We start from the raw sequence: 17342 nt of genomic DNA on the forward strand, positions 1-17342 counted from the left end.
GAAGTCCCACCTGGTAAGTTTTTGTTTTCATGGCAATTACAGCATTTACAGGAACCATCAGAACCATCACAGCCACTCCAGCCAGAACCGAGGGGCCCAGGTTCTACACAGCAAGAGAAAAAAACAAACAAGCACAACAAATCAGTTTTGAGCTTCCAAGCATTCCACTCTCTTAACTGTTTATGTATATAAACCAAAGAGTGTCCAATCAAGTGACGAGACAGTCAAGTACTGAAAATTGGCCGCGAATGCTCTGTCAGGTCAGATTAACATATTACAAAGACAGCTGTTGCATTTCACAAATACTCTTTTACTCCTATTTATTCAACATTTAATTAGCATTAACTAAGTAGGGGATCGGGTAGCCGCACCACTGTTTGCAAGCCGAGCCCATGTACTGAATCTTGATGGACAGTGATACTTGTATGAATCCCTATTTTTTGGAATGTTGTTGGTGAAGATCCCAGTTCAAACCAACCAGGGACTTTCTTTGTGGAGTTAGCACGTCCCCCCCGTGTATGCATGGATTCTCTCTGGGTAATTCAGAAGTTTGGTTCACCACAAGTGTTTATCAACTCTTTACTACAGCTTAATTTATCGGTATATTGTAACATCGTCTGGGGAGTTACTTATGCCATTTTTTGAGCCCAACAATGATGTACACAACTATAATACAAACATGCCAAACGGTTACTGGGCTCTGTCAGTTCTCTATCCGATATAAGGGGGCTCAGCTATGGAACAGTTATATCCAGATTGCACTTCTCTCATTATTTATCATTTTGTATTTTTGTATTTTCTTGTAAAACTTTTCAGTCCATACACATGTAGATTGGGGTTAGGTTAATTGGAGACTCTAAATTGACCAAAGGTGTGTAAAGATGATGGATGGATGGATGGAAGTATGGGATTGGGAGTCCTTATTGGTAGACGTTAAAAGATTTTGGTAATAAACATATTTTCTGCATCATAGCAGAGACACTGGAATTAAAGTGCGTGGGTGTGTGTGTGTGTGTGTTTGTGTGTGCGTGTATACCTGCCAGAGGAAGTAGAGGGCCAGTACAACCTGCAGGGGGGCAGACCAAATCATGTTGATGTAGGTGACGAGTTCCATGAAGCGCTGAGCATCCACTGACATGAGGTTGACGATCTCCCCCACTGTGGAGGTGCGGCGTGCTGCGCTGCTTATCACCAAAGCCTGGTGAAAGTGTTAGAATAGATTTTTAACCACAACATGGACACAACTGATCGGGAGACTGATTAAACAATGGATTAAAGAATCTTTAACATTAATGTGACTTTTAATGAGAATATCGTGCTGGATAAATGAATCAAGTACACAACCTCTACCAGGGTGAAAACAGAGAACGGAATGAGCAGTACCTGGATTTTATATTCTATTCTTCTTATGAGTCTATTTAAATATAAACTACTTTAAAAGTTGTATTTAAAGCAAATAGTAGTCCGTACCTTCCTGTAGACAGCTCCAATTATGGCGGTGCGCAGTCGCATGCCCGAAACAAAGCAGACATGAAAGTACTTATGGAGGAGGAGCGACTGCACACAGGTGCATATGAAGAGAAGAGCAGTGTAGAAGTAGCCATGCCAGGAGGGGGCGCCGGAGTTGTTAATGAAGCGGATCAGCAGCCTGAATGGGATCAAGTGACGGAAGTCAACATTATGGACATGATAAAAACAATACTACGTACTAATATTACCCTATGATAAGAGATAACAAGGGTTTTCTCTTTAACTGGAAATCAGATACCATCGCCCACAAAGGCTTCCTATCTGAACGATAGTAGTTCTGTGCATAAATTTGGAGCAGAGCAGGGCTAGCATCAGCCAAAACAGTGCAACGACATACACAAGACTAAACATACGGTAATTGACTGGCATTCTGTCGATAGATGTCATGTTCAGTAAGAATTGTCTCTCTGTTTTTAGTATTTCCCCCTCTGGTGGTCATTTGAGAGAAGTTCTTTATTTCCTTGTCTACTCTTTACTCATGTCATGTGACAGCTAGGTCGCGGTTCAGAGACTTCAGTCAGGACGTGTTTAGTTTTTTTTTAGTTGTTTGGTTATTTGTTGACAGTAAGGTTCTCCCTTTCTTTTTTTATTTTTGGCTATTTTTTGTGGATAGCCTAGATGGTGGGAAAAATCGTGATACAGATCGTAGATTTAATTCTATCCCAAAAGATCGTGATATGATCTTTTGGCCAGATCGCCCACTTCTAATTTGAACACGCATTTGTGAGTACCTAAATTTATGCACAAATCATTGTATGAATTTGTAACTCTTATATTTCGCTTTTAGATCATGTGATACACATTTGTGACATTTATGACACTATTTTCTTCCCATACAAGAGACCCCCAGTCCTGGTTGTCATCCAGTGTTCCTGTTTTGCTGTATGTTTACTGTGAGACTAACCAAAAACAGCTTTCTTGTTAGTGTTTACATGCTTAGTCAATGACCACGATTCGGACAGAACATAAAGTTGTACATATGACGGCATCCAATGCTTCAAACATGAACGTAGGGTTGGGAGATCTGGCCGAAATGTCATCATCTGAATCATGATTTTTCTCACCACCTAGCTAGTTCCACCCATACTTTAGTTTAGAATTATTGCATTTTTACCCGATTAAGGGCTATAAGACATGAATGCCACTTTATTATGAACTTATAAAATACAGCACTGTGATTTCCTCAATGCATTTAATCAGTGCTTGTATTGGACCAGAGTTCCAAGGGGATATTGTTATATAAATTTGTGAGTTGTCTGCGTAATTATGGTAACATATGTTTTTCCATGATCTGAGCCAGTGGGAGCATGTTGAACAGAAGAGGCCCCAGAATGGAGCCTTGGGGAACTCCACATGTAATTTTGGCCCGCTTCGTTGTGTTATTACCTATAGACACAAAGTAGTCCTTGTCTATCAAATAGGATTCAAACCATTTTAATACTGTGCCAGATAGTTTGCAGCTGTCGTCACAGACTCTGGACCAAACAAACCCTGTTATGGCTAATTAACTATGACAGACTAGCTGTTGACGGACCTATTGGTCATATTTGGCACATATTGAGATAAACCAACCCAGAAACACAATGCCTCCTGACCCAGAGCAAAGGCATAATATTGACTCAATAAAATGGTTGATCTAGGTATAAATTTATGAAAAGCTGAGGTTTCTTACCGGAGGATCTCGGGCCCAACGAACATGAGCATGTCCTGGATGAGCTTATAAAGGCAGGAGATGAGGAAATAGGGCCCAAAGGTCAGGCACAGTGCCCAAAACAGGGAGGGCTCTCTTGTTTTCTGGGTGTTTTTTACAATCAAGATTTCAGACTCTTCCATAGCTCTGCCCTCTTTACCCTCTTTGCCCTCACTGCGCGGGACCTGCCCGGGGAAGTAGGACGTTTCCTGTTTTATCCTGGGAAGAGAAAAAGGAGGGGAAGGGAGACCATGTTAGTGAAATATTCTATACAAAATTGGTAATTGGGTGGAAATTTGAAAATGCTTTGTGAGATCTTTTTTTAAAGCCTGAACTCTAAGATTATGTTTTTCATTCAAAATGTTGCTGTTATTGTGAAAATGTATAAAAAAGTTTGAATTTTATCAGCTATTTTCAAATGTAGTCTTATTCAATTCAATTTTATTTGTATAGTCCTGAGATTAAAAAATGTCAATGTTAGTTTAAATTTTTGTCAATTCATAGTGAGTTTTTAGTCCAGAACAAGAATGAGCATTTTCTACTGCTTTCAAATAAGATTTTTTACAGCTATGTCTGGAAAGATGCAACAACATTTGCAAATCCAATGCAACTTAACTCTTGCCATGACTCAATCAAAAGTAACCAGAAAAAAGAATAGCCATCACAATAACCTTGTACAACAGCCCTGCAATAAATATTTGGAACCTTTTTGCACACAAAGCAAGACAAGAACTAGACAGCTGGTAACCCAAATAAAAAGTATGGACCTGAATATGAGCATAATATGTCACCTTTAAACGAACATGTAGAACAGCAGTAGTTTCAACTTTTTGGTCTGAGGTCTCCACACAACTACAGCACAGTGGTTAAGCCACAAAAGACTTGTTAAGGAGAAGCTAAAACGAAAGCTGTCTGTCTGTAGTCTGAGTGATCATGTTAGTTTGCCATGAGTCTGGTTAGCACTTGTAAGTCTATCTACTGTCCCAAAATGTCTAATTTCTTAACAACCTGTCTACGACGAAGCAGAAAAACTATGCAACAATTAAAAATCAGTGGATAACCAATAGTGTTAGAATGTACCACAGGCATATCCAATCTGTTGGACACCCCTAGCTGGATACTTTTTCCCACTGGTTTACTTTTCCATATCCTTGTTGCGAATGTTTCCCAGTTAATCAGCCAGCTTTGGACATCCCAGCCCCGTCTATCCCGTTCCAGTTTTCCAGCTCAGGGTTTAAATACCGCATGCTCCCTTATCCCGGCCGTCACTGGCATGGCCCACGTTCTCTTAGCGAACAACACCACTAAAGGTCATGTGTCTTCTCTATATGACCTACTGTTGCCGGCAAATTAAGTAACTATTGAAAAAACTAAATCGAACTGGGGAAACGAAATACAAGTGACCCTTTCTGATCAGTTTTGGAATAAAACCCTTGAAAATATCAAACTTTCCTCTTCATTTATGCGGCTTAGCCTCATCCAATTTAAAGGGTTTCACAGGATTCATTATAGCAAGTCCAAGCTCTCTAAAATCTACCCATATACGGTCGAAGATAAATGTAATAGATGCTCACCCCTGCCCTGTGACCTAACCCATATGTTTTGGACATGCCCAAGGTTATCGACTTCCTGGGATTCATTCTTTGGGGTGATATGTCAGAAACAGCGCCTATCCATATCCCACCATCCCCTCATGTAGCCATTTTTGGAAGACTTCCAGATGATAATGTCACAGCAAATATTCAATCCAATGTAATTGCTTTCTCCTCTTTGATCGCTCGAAGGGGGATTTTGCTTATATGGAAATCCCACCTCCCCCATCACTTAAATCTTGGCTTCGTGACATCCTGTCCTTTCTAAAATTGGAAAGAATTTAATTCGCTTTGAGAGGCTGCTCGGATAAATTCTATTGTCACTGGCAACCGCTGATTAGCTATTTTGACTGTCTGCCCGCGAGTGAAATTGCGCAGTAGAACCCAAAACACACTTGGCATTGACTTTCTATCTGCCCGCTGCTGCCTGTCCACCACTCTGCCCTCTCCTGTAGGAGTGACGTACACGTAAACACTGTGGTTTTTAAAACATGCTACGACTGCTCTGCCCTCTGTAGCTGTTTAATCCAGCTGTAAAATACTGCAACGATCCCATTATTTGCATATCACAATATGGAGACAGAATTTTTTTCTTTTTTATCTTTTCTATATACATATATACCTTAATATAATGTTTTATCTTTTTATCTTTTCTGTTTTATATCCTGTTCATTTATTTGCTTAGTGATTTGTATATCCTTTGTCTTATCCTGTCCCTGTCTGTGTGCTCTTATGTCTTTTTGTTGTTGTTGTTGTTGTTGAGGGAGCCTGCAAGGGGGAGGGGGTGGGGGTTGGAGGGGTTAAATCATAATAATTTGGAAAAACTGATACGCCTTCTACTGTGCCTGTTTGTGTATGTACAATATACTGCCTCATTTTCTTTAATAAAATGTTCTTTGCTTTATTGGGTACCTGACCTTTTGACCTTATGGCACTCTGTGTTCCAGCGACGCACCAGCTGGGGAACCACTCTCTGCGAGCGGTCGCCAGGGTTCAGTGTCCACAGGTCCTTCTCCTCTAGAGGGCGCTTGTAGCCCGTCACGATCATCCTAGTAGAAACAAGATCACGTAAATAAAAGTTGATGTTCCAACCATTGTGAATTTAGACACTGAAAGTTTATCCATAGGCCTTTTATATGAGTACAACATTAACACCCAAATGATTCCACAGTGGTCTGATTAATTTGTACATTGTGTGCAAAATAAAATTGTCACAGTATATATATCTAATGTATAATCCATTGAATAATTTAAGCATTTTTTTAAATTCATACTGCAAAAAGATGTGCAAATGAAGAAGACCACTTGAGAGTAGTTCTGATGGTAATGGATCCAGATGATCTGTACACACCACCAGAATGTATTTGAAATGAAGGAAGATGTGATTGAAGTGTATTAAAGCCATTTTTACACACAGTCCCTCCATTTTCAGAGGCTTAGAAGTTAGACAATTGCCAGACTCGCATTTGGTAGATGTTCAGTGGAACTCTCGATGTAAGTCAAAAATAGGTGTCGATGCGAAGTGAAGCAGGCCATCATTAGGCTGAAAAACCAAAATAAATCAGGGACAGCAAAAACACAAGGAGCCAAACAAACAATGTACCAAACAAATTGGTACATTCTTAAATTGAAGGAATCCACTGGCAAGCTCTGCTGAGCACCGAAAGGCCTGGAGGAATCATGGATCAAACCACCGACCCACCGGTTAGTGGACGGCCATCTCTACCTCCTGAGCCACAGTACAAGTAGTCCTGAGTTTACAGAGCCAAGTGATCTCATGGGACAATATGTAACTATGAACTCTGTCAGATAGGATGGAGCCTGATAATTAAGGGCTCTGTAGTTGAGGAGCAGGATTTTGAATTGTATTCTGAATTTTATAAGAAGCCAATGCAGAGATGCTGAGATATGATCTATTTTTTTTAGTTCCGGTCAAAACTCGTGCTGCAGGATTTTGAATTAACTGGAGGCTTTTCACAGACTTTATGGGAAACATCCTAACAGTAATGAATTACAGTAGTCAAGTCTAGAAGTGACAAATGCATGGACTACTTTTTCAGCATCCTTCTGAGAAAGGATGTGTCTAATTTTCTTAATATTACGCAGGTGGAAAAGGGGTGTCCTTGAGACTTGTCTTATGTGTGAGTCAAAGGACATGTCCTGGTCAAAATAACTCACAGTAGAGCTGGAGGCCAAAGTTATGCCAAGGTAACTATATTCTCATGATAATCTTCAGGGCCAAGTAATGACCTCAGTTTTATTTGAAATTTGAAGTAAAGAAATTACAGGTAATCCACCCGTGTCTTTAAGACAATCCTGGCGTTTGTCTACCTGATTAGTTTCATCTGGCTTAATAGATAAATAAAGCTAGGTGTCATCTGTATAACAATGGACATTTATTTGGTGCTTTGTGATAATTTTGCCAAGGGGAAGCATATAAAAAGTGAAAAGTATCAGTCCCAGCAGAGAACCTTGTGGAACTCCATGACTAACTTTTGTATGAAAAGGAGATTTGTTGTTAACGTTAATAAACTGAAATTTATATGATAAGACTTAAGAGGGAGTTTTTTCTTCTCCACAGTCGCCAAGTGCTTGCTCATTGTGGGAACTATTAGGTTTCTCTATAATATTGTATTACAATGTAAAGTGCCTTAAGATAATGTATGTTGTGATTTTGTGCTAAACAAATATAATTGAAATTAAGGCAAATGATTTCCATCCAAGTATTAAAAACAATCCTTATTCTACTAAGTACTTCAATTACATCTGAGCCTCTAAATAGTGGGATTATTGGCTATGGCTGTAATTTCCAAATAGATAATGCAATAGGTCTGTTCGACCCCTGAATTAAAGCTTAAAGTCTACATTTCAATCACATCCATATTGTTTCATTTCAAATCCATTGTGGTCATTTAAAGACAAAGTCATAGACATTGTGTCAATGTCCAAATACTTGGACCAGACTGTATATTCATTCAATGCAGACCGATGAATTCTCTCTGGTAATTCTTGGTCAAAATTACGAGACTTGAAGGGCAAAAAGCTCTCCGTAAAGTAACCTACACGACAGATTGAACATGAATAACCGTATCATACACTGCTAAAAAAGGAAATACTTTATCAGATCAGAAAAAAATTCCCTATCATATTACATAATAAGCATAGTAATATAATAAGCATTGTATGCATCACCCCAATTGAGATAATGTTAGCTGACCTGGTGATCCACCAGAAGGTTATTCTGGAGAGGAAAGAAGCTCCAGGCTCAGGGCATGGGTTCTGAAGACAAAAACAATGTGTAAGACCAAAAAGGTATTTCTGCTGCCGAGATACACTCACAGAATACATTTTTTATCATGATCGAGAGGGGGCACAGATATTACAGTAGTAACAGGTAACAGTCATCCAGACACAAGTACCATGCTTATATTGCTATTATCACATTATGTACACCTAGCAGTTTGTCTCCGACGACTGTAACTTCTCATTCCAATCATAGAGAAACAGGAAAATGCGTTATTCTTGTGGATAGATGGTATATGGTGAAGAAGCTTGACCATGAAGTTCTGAACTACAACTCCATCTCTCTGGCTGCAGGGAAATAGTATTTTTGCTCAGAAAGGTTCCTAACAGAGTGAAATGACCCAGACGTATTTCAGTGGCAGCCATATTTCAGTGGCAGCCACAGAATAGCTGTTCTGTTACAACACAGTTAAATTCCTGTCTGTGGGGGTGTTTTTCTGTTATTGATAAGAAACCTTATTTGCATTGTAGGTGTACTGTACTGAGTTTGTCACTGTAGATATCTTCTCTTACAAATTAATAAAGTTGGTTTAAAAAAAAAAAGCCTAGTCGGATTTCCTTTTCACCACGGTTCTCTTTTCTTAACTCCTTGAAGATTTTCTGTCTCATTTTTCCTTGACCTCATGTCATTTTCCATTATGGTCAAAGAACTGTGTTTAGGAACGAAGATTTTTTTTCAAACTTTTCGACCGCAGCCCTCGTCTCTTACCTGCCATCCTGCAGCATGTTGGAATCCTACGATCAGCTGAAATGCAGGCTAACCTTATTTTTAAGGGGAATCCAGTTCACTGATCAGAATAAGTAATGATCTTCAATAATATCTATTATTTTTTAAGTTTTGTCGGGTGCAGTTTTCTCAAATCTGTCTTTTGACAGAAAGAACGATACTGATGTTTAGGGTGATGTAGTCTCACCGGGTCTTTAACAGTCTTGGAGAAGAGGGGTGGCTGGTCAGTCAGGCAGGACAGGAACAGAGCAACCAGTAGCAGAGAATAGTAGATATAAAAGGTGGTGTACCGCCACACGCACACTGTCAATTGCTAAAAATCAAAAACAGAAAACACTTTTAAATCACAGAAATTGCTTTGCTGGTGTATGATATTACATTGTTTGTGGTGAATCTGCAATTTAACTGTGTTAAAGCTGTTGGAATTTACCAATAACATCAAACCAGTTTCATATACAGAGATTTATTGTTCATTTCAATAAACGATATTTAGTTCAGTTTTGCACATTATCAACTGACCTGGTCCAAGGCCAACAGGATTTTGGACCTGAAGGTGATTGTGGCACAGAGCAGTGCCAGCAACCAGTAGATCAGCAACACTCCAGATGACTGAGCCCCTTTCATCCGTTCATACTGGATGAATAGTGTGGCCAGCAACTGCAGCAGACAAATATTTAAACACAAAACACCTCAAAAATATATATAAATTCATTACTTAAAACAAACATCTCTATTAAACCAAGCTTTTATCATGTGGTGTCAGAAAGGAAATGCCAGTACATATTGGTGACTATGATCCAGCTGGCAATGGTTAATCTAGTTTCAGATATGCATCTATATGTATTTCTATACATATAGATGCATATAATTTTTAAAAATGAAATAGATTTGAAAAAAAATCACACTTACCATGGTGAGTCCCAGTAAGGTTGGACTGACAATGTGGACAGGTGCAGAGACACTGCTGCCATGACTTCGTTCCCAAAAATAATAGAAAACATCTGACCAGCAGATGATCCACAGGAGAAAACCAACAGCCTGTGGGGAGAACAACATGTCACAGCTCTCTGACTTGGTGTATGTCTGTTTGATGTAAACCTGTTATAAAACCTGTTATAAATTTTGCTGACACATTGTAACTGATATATCATTGTCAGAGTGATCCCCCATTCACGACCACTTAACTATTGGTCAGCTGTGTTAGTTACCTACATCTGAAACTGTGATTAAATTATCTGCACATTTAAATTTCATCAAACCTTCTCCTTCTATATGACGTCTGGCTTTTCATTCTGCCTTCCAGTGTGGCCACTCGTACAACTATCAACTCTATTCATGTGGTCAGACAACAAATCATTCCAACCACTTGTTTTCAAGCATAACTCATAAATAAATGAGGCTTTTACGCATAAGGTGTAACTGAGAGGGTAGATAAAGGTGGAGAGAGGAAGTGTAATAAAACAAACAATATGTTACACTTTTAGCAAAATGACTACTTAAAATAGTAAAGGGTCCCTTCACTCACAGTTTTAGCTTTGTTGAGGTGGCTCATGCATATGTAGCCACAGTCATGGCTGCGGAGGTAGATGAGGTAGATGGGGGAACATATCCAGAGGTAGAGGCATGGCAGCCACACGAGAACAGTGTTCTGGAAACACTGGGTGAGGTCTGGGTTTTCAGTGTACCAGGTATGGTTCCAATCCTGACAGAGGAAAGAAAAAGAAGGAAAACAATAAATCCCCCCAAAAAATCATTGAGATGTTATTCAAAGAAAGTGCCAGTGAGTAACTTAACACCAAATGTAAACTTCCCTCAGTGCACAAGAACATCAGTGACACATGTCCCAAGGTACAACACTTCGGATCACTCACAGCTTTTGGACAGAATAGGTGATTGAGACAATGTGCCTAATGCAGGAACATTTTTATATTCTTACCCTAAACTTGTCTTACGGATGTTCGGCCGCAAATTTAATCGGCCAACAAGGGCCTATCAGAGAAATATCTGTGTTGGCGTACATGTTTAGCGATATGCACCGATGTGAAAACTTTTTTTGAACGTATAATGCAGAAAACGATGCTCCGGGTGATAAATAAGGGATGTCATTATGTTTGTCCAGCAGAGCGTGCTTCGACTCCATTGTTTACAATACTGTCAGCACTGTCTGCAGGAGAGCAATTATCAGATGGTGTTGCCGACAGGAGTGAAGCCGTGGCTTCATGGTAAGATTCTAACTAGTTTTGTGAAACACATACTTGAAAATTAATAAAAACTAGAAGCGCATTTCCTGCAGAAGTACCATGTGTGAATGCACAGGATCGACTGCCGCACAGTACAACTAAGTGCAGTTTTTGCTGAGGCAGATCATGTGAACCTGGATTGGAACCAACAGTCTTCTAGCTGATAGAGCTTACAAAAGTAATAGCCGAGTATAGACCACTGCGACGCACAGTAAGGCAAAGAAAGAAAGAAAAATACAAAGAAAAAAAATGGTTCCAACCGAGTGTGACGAGGGCATCAAGCCCGAGCTTAACCTGCCGATACTAAGGCAGCATGAGGAAGGTAACTGTCACCTTTTGGGCTGCCATTTCGGGTGTGCTGCCATTAAGCCAGTTTTGTAGCAAAATTACTTGTTTGGTGTACCTCACAAGGCGGTGCAGTGAGGTAAAAAATGTATGTATTATTAATAGACAGGGGAAGGGGTGTTCATTACATGAAATTCCTGTTCAAAATCCAGAAATTTGAATGGACTGGTTGTTTCATTTCAGTGCTCATAAGTTGGCCACCTTTATCAGAATCAGAATCAGAAACAGTTTTATTGGCCAAGTAACACTTACAAGGAATTTGACTCTGGCTTTTTTACACTCTCAATTTACAGGTACACACAAACATATAACATTTACTTATTATATACAGGATAAAAAAGTGTATATATTCAAAAAAGAAGAATAAGAATAAAAATTGTAAACATGAGTAGTGCAATGGTGCATTGTGCAAGAGAATGCTGTCATAAATATGGGTTTATGTTATGAGAGGATTGTTCATGTCACTATGATATCAACTGTTCAACATCGTGACAGCCTGAGGGGAAGAAACTGTTCCTGTGTCTGCTGGTTCTGGTGAACAATGTTCTGTATCGTCTGCCAGAGGGGAGAAGTTGGAACAGGTGATGTCCAGGGTGGGAGGGGTCAGCAGTGATTTTCTTTCTGCAGACCTGACTGTCCGTTGGATTCTGTTACGGTCTTGTTTGGTGGCCGATCCAAACCAGACAGTTATTGAAGCGCAGAGAACAGATTCGACGACTGCAGTGTAAAACTGGATCAGCAGCTCCTGAGGCAGGTTGTACTTCCTGAGCTGGCGCAGGAAGTGCATCCTCTGCCGGGCCTTTTTTGATTACTGTATTGATGTTGGACTCCCACTTCAGGTCTCTGGAGATAGTAGAACCTAGAAACCTGAAGGAGTCCACAGCTGACAGTGCTGTTGAGTATGGTGAGGGGGCAGTGAAGGGGGGCTCTTCCTGAAGTCCACTGTCATCTCCACAGTTTTGAGCATGTTCAGCTCCAGGTTGTTTTGACCGCACCACAGGACCAGCTGTTCGACCTCCCGTCTGTATGCAGACTCACCTACATCACTGATGAGGCCGATGACAGGCGTGTCGTCTGCAAATTCAGGAGTTGAACAGAAGGGTCTCCTGAGGTGCAGTCATTCGTGTAAAGGTAGAAGAGCAGCGGGGAGAGCACACATCCCTGAGGGGCACCAGTGCTGACTGTACGGGTGCTGGATGTGATTTTCCCCAGCCTCACCTGCAGCCTCCTGTCCGTCAGGAAGTTTGTGAACCACTGACAGGTGGAGGCGGGCACAGTGAGCTGGGAGAGTTTGGAGAGGAGGAGATCAGGGATGATGGTGTTGAACGCCGAGCTGAAGTCCACGAACAGGAGCCTTGCATACATCCCTAGGGAGACGAGGTGTTGCAGGATGTAGGGCAGCCCCATGCTGACTGCATCATCCACTGACCTGTTTGCCCGGTAGGCAAACTGCAGGGGGTCCAGCAGGGGTCCTGTGATGTCCTTCAGGTGGGTCAACACCAGTTTCTCAGAGGACTTCATGACCACAGATGTCAGGGCGACGGGCCTGTAGTCATTCAGTCCAGTGATGGAGGGTTTCTTGGGAACCAGGATGATGGTGGAGAGTTTGAAGCAGGAGGGGACTTCACACAGCTCCAGTGATCTGTTGAAGATCCATGTGAAGATGGGGCCCAGCTGTTCAGCGCAGACTTTTAGACAAGAAGGGGACACGCCATCAGGGCCTGGTGCCTTCCTGATCTTCTGTCTCTGAAAGAGCTGACACACATCCTCTTCACAGACCATCAGTGCGGGTGGGGAGTCCGGAGGGAGGGGGGAGGTGACAGCAGGGGGTGTAGGTGGTTGTGTGATGTTTGAGGAGCGGGTGAGGGTTGTGAATGTGGGCTGTTAAAATCTGCAGTTGAACACATTCAGGTCGTCAGGCAGTTGAAGGTTCTCCAAAGCGGGGAAGGGGGGCTTCCTGTAGTTGGTGATGTCCTTCAGGCTTCTCCAAACTGACGCCGGATGGTTGGCTGAAAACCTGTTTTCCAGCTTTTCAGTGTAGCTCCTCTTTGCAACTCTGATCTGCTTTGTCAGTGTGTTTCTGGCCTGGATGTACAGGAGCCTGTCCCCACTTCTGTAGGCATCCTCCTTTGCCTGACGCAGCTTCCTGAGTTTTGCTGTGAACCAGGGCTTATTGTTGTTGAAGTTGGGGAAAGTTTTGGTAGGCACACACATGACCTCACAGAAACTGATGTACGATGTTTTATTGATGATTTATATATGATTTAAACGTCAGGAAGGTTTATTTGTTTAGTATTATTTGTCAATGACAAATCCTACTTTGGTTTATAATAATGGTGTCCTGTGCGCCTGTTTGTTCATGACATGATGCTAAAAATCAATCAATCATGTAACAAAGGTAATATTGCCAAAGCGTAAAATAAGAGAAAAAGGCACAACCTGTAAAATAAAGAAAAAGGTGAATATTCCTCTTCCTAGATTTTTGGAAGACTAAATGTGTATTGAAGTGTTTGAGTATGTTTGTGGTGTGTGCGTGTGTGTTGGTGTGTGTCTGTGCGCGTGTGTGCGTGTGTGTCAGTATCTGGCCTAAATAGTTCAATGTTGTCTGATAACTGTTGCCATTGTGTGTGGTTTATTTTTTGACATTGTTTAGTTCATGTGACTTTTTTATACCATGCTCTGTTATTTAGAAAAAAACAAAGTCTACAGTGTGTATTGGGTGCTTGCCAATTTGCCAAGAAGATACAAGTCATCACTGTCATCAATCTACTTAGCTTTAATGTGCAAGACTGAGCATATCATGATATATGGGTTCAAAAGGGTTTTTGAACCACTGATTAAAGATATTCGATATCTGGAAACAGTTGGTGTTCGTAGAAAAATTGCTTGTAATATAAACGGGACTGTCTTGTATGTGGCTGCAGACAACTTGGCCTCAAACTCCTTAGGGGGATTCCAAGAGTCCTTTAATGTGGAGAAGTTTTGTAGATTATGTCTGATTAATCATGAACAAATACAGACTTGTGATGTTAGAAGTGGGAACTTTGTTATACGGACACCAGAGTTGTATGATGAAGTTTATAAATATGTTGAAGAAAAGTGAACTTTTGTCGGTTGATGGTGTGAAACTTAAATGTCCTCTAAACAGACTGACAGCTTTTCATGCGTGCAAGGACTTTCCACCTGATTTATTACATGATGCGCTGGAAGGCATTGTACCCGTCTGTGCCTTGCAGATTTCATTTCTAAGAAATATTTCACATTGGATGAGCTTGATAGTGAAATACAAGGCTTCCCTTTAAATTCTCTGACAAGACAAACCGCCCTCAGAAAGTTCCACCAACTTTTAAACGGAATAGGGCTCTAGGTGGTAATGGACATGAAAGCACGTCTTGTGCTTTTCCTTCCACTCATCATCAGTCATCGTGTTCCAGAAGGTGATCAAACATGGGAATTAGTTCTTGAGCTCAAAGACTTGGTGGAGTTATTGTCGACCCCATATTTTACTCCAGACTCACTTTGTTATTTAGAGTCAAAAATATCTATAAAACTATCCATATCTCAGTCAAAAGTTTTGACCCCCAACTGAGTGCTGGACCATCAGATTTGAGGCAAAACATTCCTTCTTTAAAAAGGTAATGCTTGATACCAACAATTTTACAATGTCATGCTTACACCGGCCTCAAGGCATCAACTCATGTTGGCACATTATCTTGAAATGCCAAGCATTTTCAAGCCTGAGACTGCAAAGGTGTCTGATGTGTGTCTTAGACAGTGGTGTCAGACAAGCTATCTTGAATAGATCAGTGATGTTGGACAGTTGGACTAACCCCTAACATCTTCCTAAATGGAACAAAGTAGCCAAAGGGAATGGTTCATTCTCCCGGGAGTACGAGTGGACTACTAGACTTCGGAGATTTTGGAAATGTGCCTTGTGTTGGCTTGTCACGTTTGCTTCATTATTGAACCTTATACAACGTACTTTGTGGAGGCAACTGATATGAATAGTTTATATCCTGAATATTTACAATATATTTGTTCTCTCCTTTTTCAGGTCAAAATGGTCTGCAATGCTGCTGCGAGTCATCATATCAGACAATGATATCAGACGTCTTTCAATTGAAGACATTCCAGCAAGCGTTGAGGAGCTGTACCAGGTGTTACGAACAAACCTTGGCCTGAGAGGTGGGCTTATTTTACAATTTGAGGACCCTGATTTCAATAATGAGTGGCTCGGGCAACAATAAAAGTATTGTTCACAGCTGATGATGTCTCCGGTCTACACTGTACACATGCAGCTTTCCATCACACAGTAGTGTGGATTCTGTTGAATGGCCTGACCCCTTCCCGATTCCGCTGTTCTCCAGCTGGAAAAAGCAAATTGAAGATTTGCTAAGGATGGATCTGTGATGGTGATTCCTAAAGGTTTAAAGACTGATTTACTTAACACACGGGCAGAAAGTATGTCGAAGATCGTGCTAATCCTGAGAGGCATAACTACAAGCATGTAGCCAAAGCGCTTGTGGAGAAGCATCCAAGTCTGAAGGAGCCAGGGTCTGAAAAGTGATGCCACTCGTGGTTTCACAGCCTGAAATTTAAGCTCAGAAAAACTATCTGTAAAAGTTATGTGCAGCAGGATGCCTTGATATGGTAATCAACAAAAGAAAGGGAGGAGATGCGAAGGGAAAAACGTGTGAAGAAGTCAATGAAGGGTGAGGTCAACCACTGTCAAGATTCACCTGAAGGACAGAGTTCTGAAAACTTGGAGGAAAAGCACAAGATGATAGAGGCTGAAATGCTTAAAAAAGGACCCTGACTACCAGCTGGAGGAGCTGATGGCCATAACATGATACATTTTATCATGCTATTGACTGCTGCTCTGCTGGGTCTGCCACATCTGGCGAAGATCCATCAGATGTTATCAGGATATGATGCAAGACTGATCAATTCTGTTATGCAAAACTGCCGATGCGTAAAAATATTTTTGTGTCTCTCTTTTGTTTTGATTTGTTGTTGTTTTTTTTCAAGAATTTTGGCTTTGTTAATGCTAATGGCATATTTTGGGGGGGTTGAATTTATTATATTTTCATCTCACTTCCTTAAAGAGTAACTAAGCCAATTATTACAGCAGAAAAAACAGTGTATATGGGTATTGAGTAGTGTTGTTGCTTACTGCAAGATATATATACATATATAAAATATATTTATTTATTTTGCTAAGAATTTGAGTTCTACACTTTGTGGTAAATATGCATAGTAACTGCCCTCTACTGGTTAAAACACGGTTACTGTAATTTCTGATCTGGAGACATTCAGCTGAGGTATCTGGAGGCATATTATATCACTAACAACCCAGGGGGGTCATTATTATTTCTGCTTTTCAAGGCGATGCAACTTGGCATACTGATAGGCTATGAAGATGCTAAACGGGATGCCTTCCCACACAAGGTCTTTGATGTGGCAGTTGTGGTCAAGGACACCATCGTGCTACACAACATTAAAGATGTGCCATTTAGTTTTGCCATGCTGATGGGCGTCATCTACTGTGTGAATCTTGAGTATCCAGAAGCCAAGTATTCCTTCAAGTTTCTTCAGAGAGTGGTAATGTAACACAAACCAGACCAAAAAACAGAATCCTGAGGCACAAACTGTAACATCGGTCTACCTTTGCTAAAGTTTGTCTTGTTTCTCGTTGTTTTTCATACATTGTTCAGCACTTTCACACTGTTCTGTACTTGCACTGAGTCTTAGGATCTAAAACTGATTATGACAGCTGATGCTCGGGACTGTTAAATACAGACATGTTATCTTAGAAGTGGGAAATTTATTTTTGAAATTTAAATTCTCACAAGAAAAACAGTCTTATAAAGATCATCTTTTCAACAAAAGAGGACTCTAATGGACATTTAAAAGTC

At 40.7% G+C, this 17342-nt stretch overlaps 1 protein-coding gene across 2 annotated transcripts in view; it reads right to left on the minus strand.

Annotated features, from left to right (window-relative positions):
- Window positions 1-17342, minus strand: part of abcc1 (ATP-binding cassette, sub-family C (CFTR/MRP), member 1) — a 44049-nt gene that overhangs the window by 23014 nt on the left and 3693 nt on the right. For both annotated transcript variants that reach the window (XR_007029879.1, XM_035615301.2), the window contains exons 2-11: window positions 10368-10544; window positions 9752-9880; window positions 9362-9499; window positions 9030-9155; window positions 8030-8091; window positions 5730-5861; window positions 3203-3439; window positions 1471-1648; window positions 1037-1198; window positions 11-103 (exon numbers count right to left, since the gene is read on the minus strand). Coding sequence is in view for 1 of the 2 variants with exons in the window: in XM_035615301.2 (XP_035471194.2) it covers window positions 11-103; window positions 1037-1198; window positions 1471-1648; window positions 3203-3439; window positions 5730-5861; window positions 8030-8091; window positions 9030-9155; window positions 9362-9499; window positions 9752-9880; window positions 10368-10544 (1434 nt within the window). In the remaining variant the exon portion in view is untranslated. The remainder of the gene's footprint in view (window positions 1-10; window positions 104-1036; window positions 1199-1470; window positions 1649-3202; window positions 3440-5729; window positions 5862-8029; window positions 8092-9029; window positions 9156-9361; window positions 9500-9751; window positions 9881-10367; window positions 10545-17342) is intronic.

Source organism: Scophthalmus maximus, chromosome 17 (assembly GCF_022379125.1).
Source record: "Scophthalmus maximus strain ysfricsl-2021 chromosome 17, ASM2237912v1, whole genome shotgun sequence".
NCBI classification, from domain to species: domain Eukaryota; kingdom Metazoa; phylum Chordata; class Actinopteri; order Pleuronectiformes; family Scophthalmidae; genus Scophthalmus; species Scophthalmus maximus.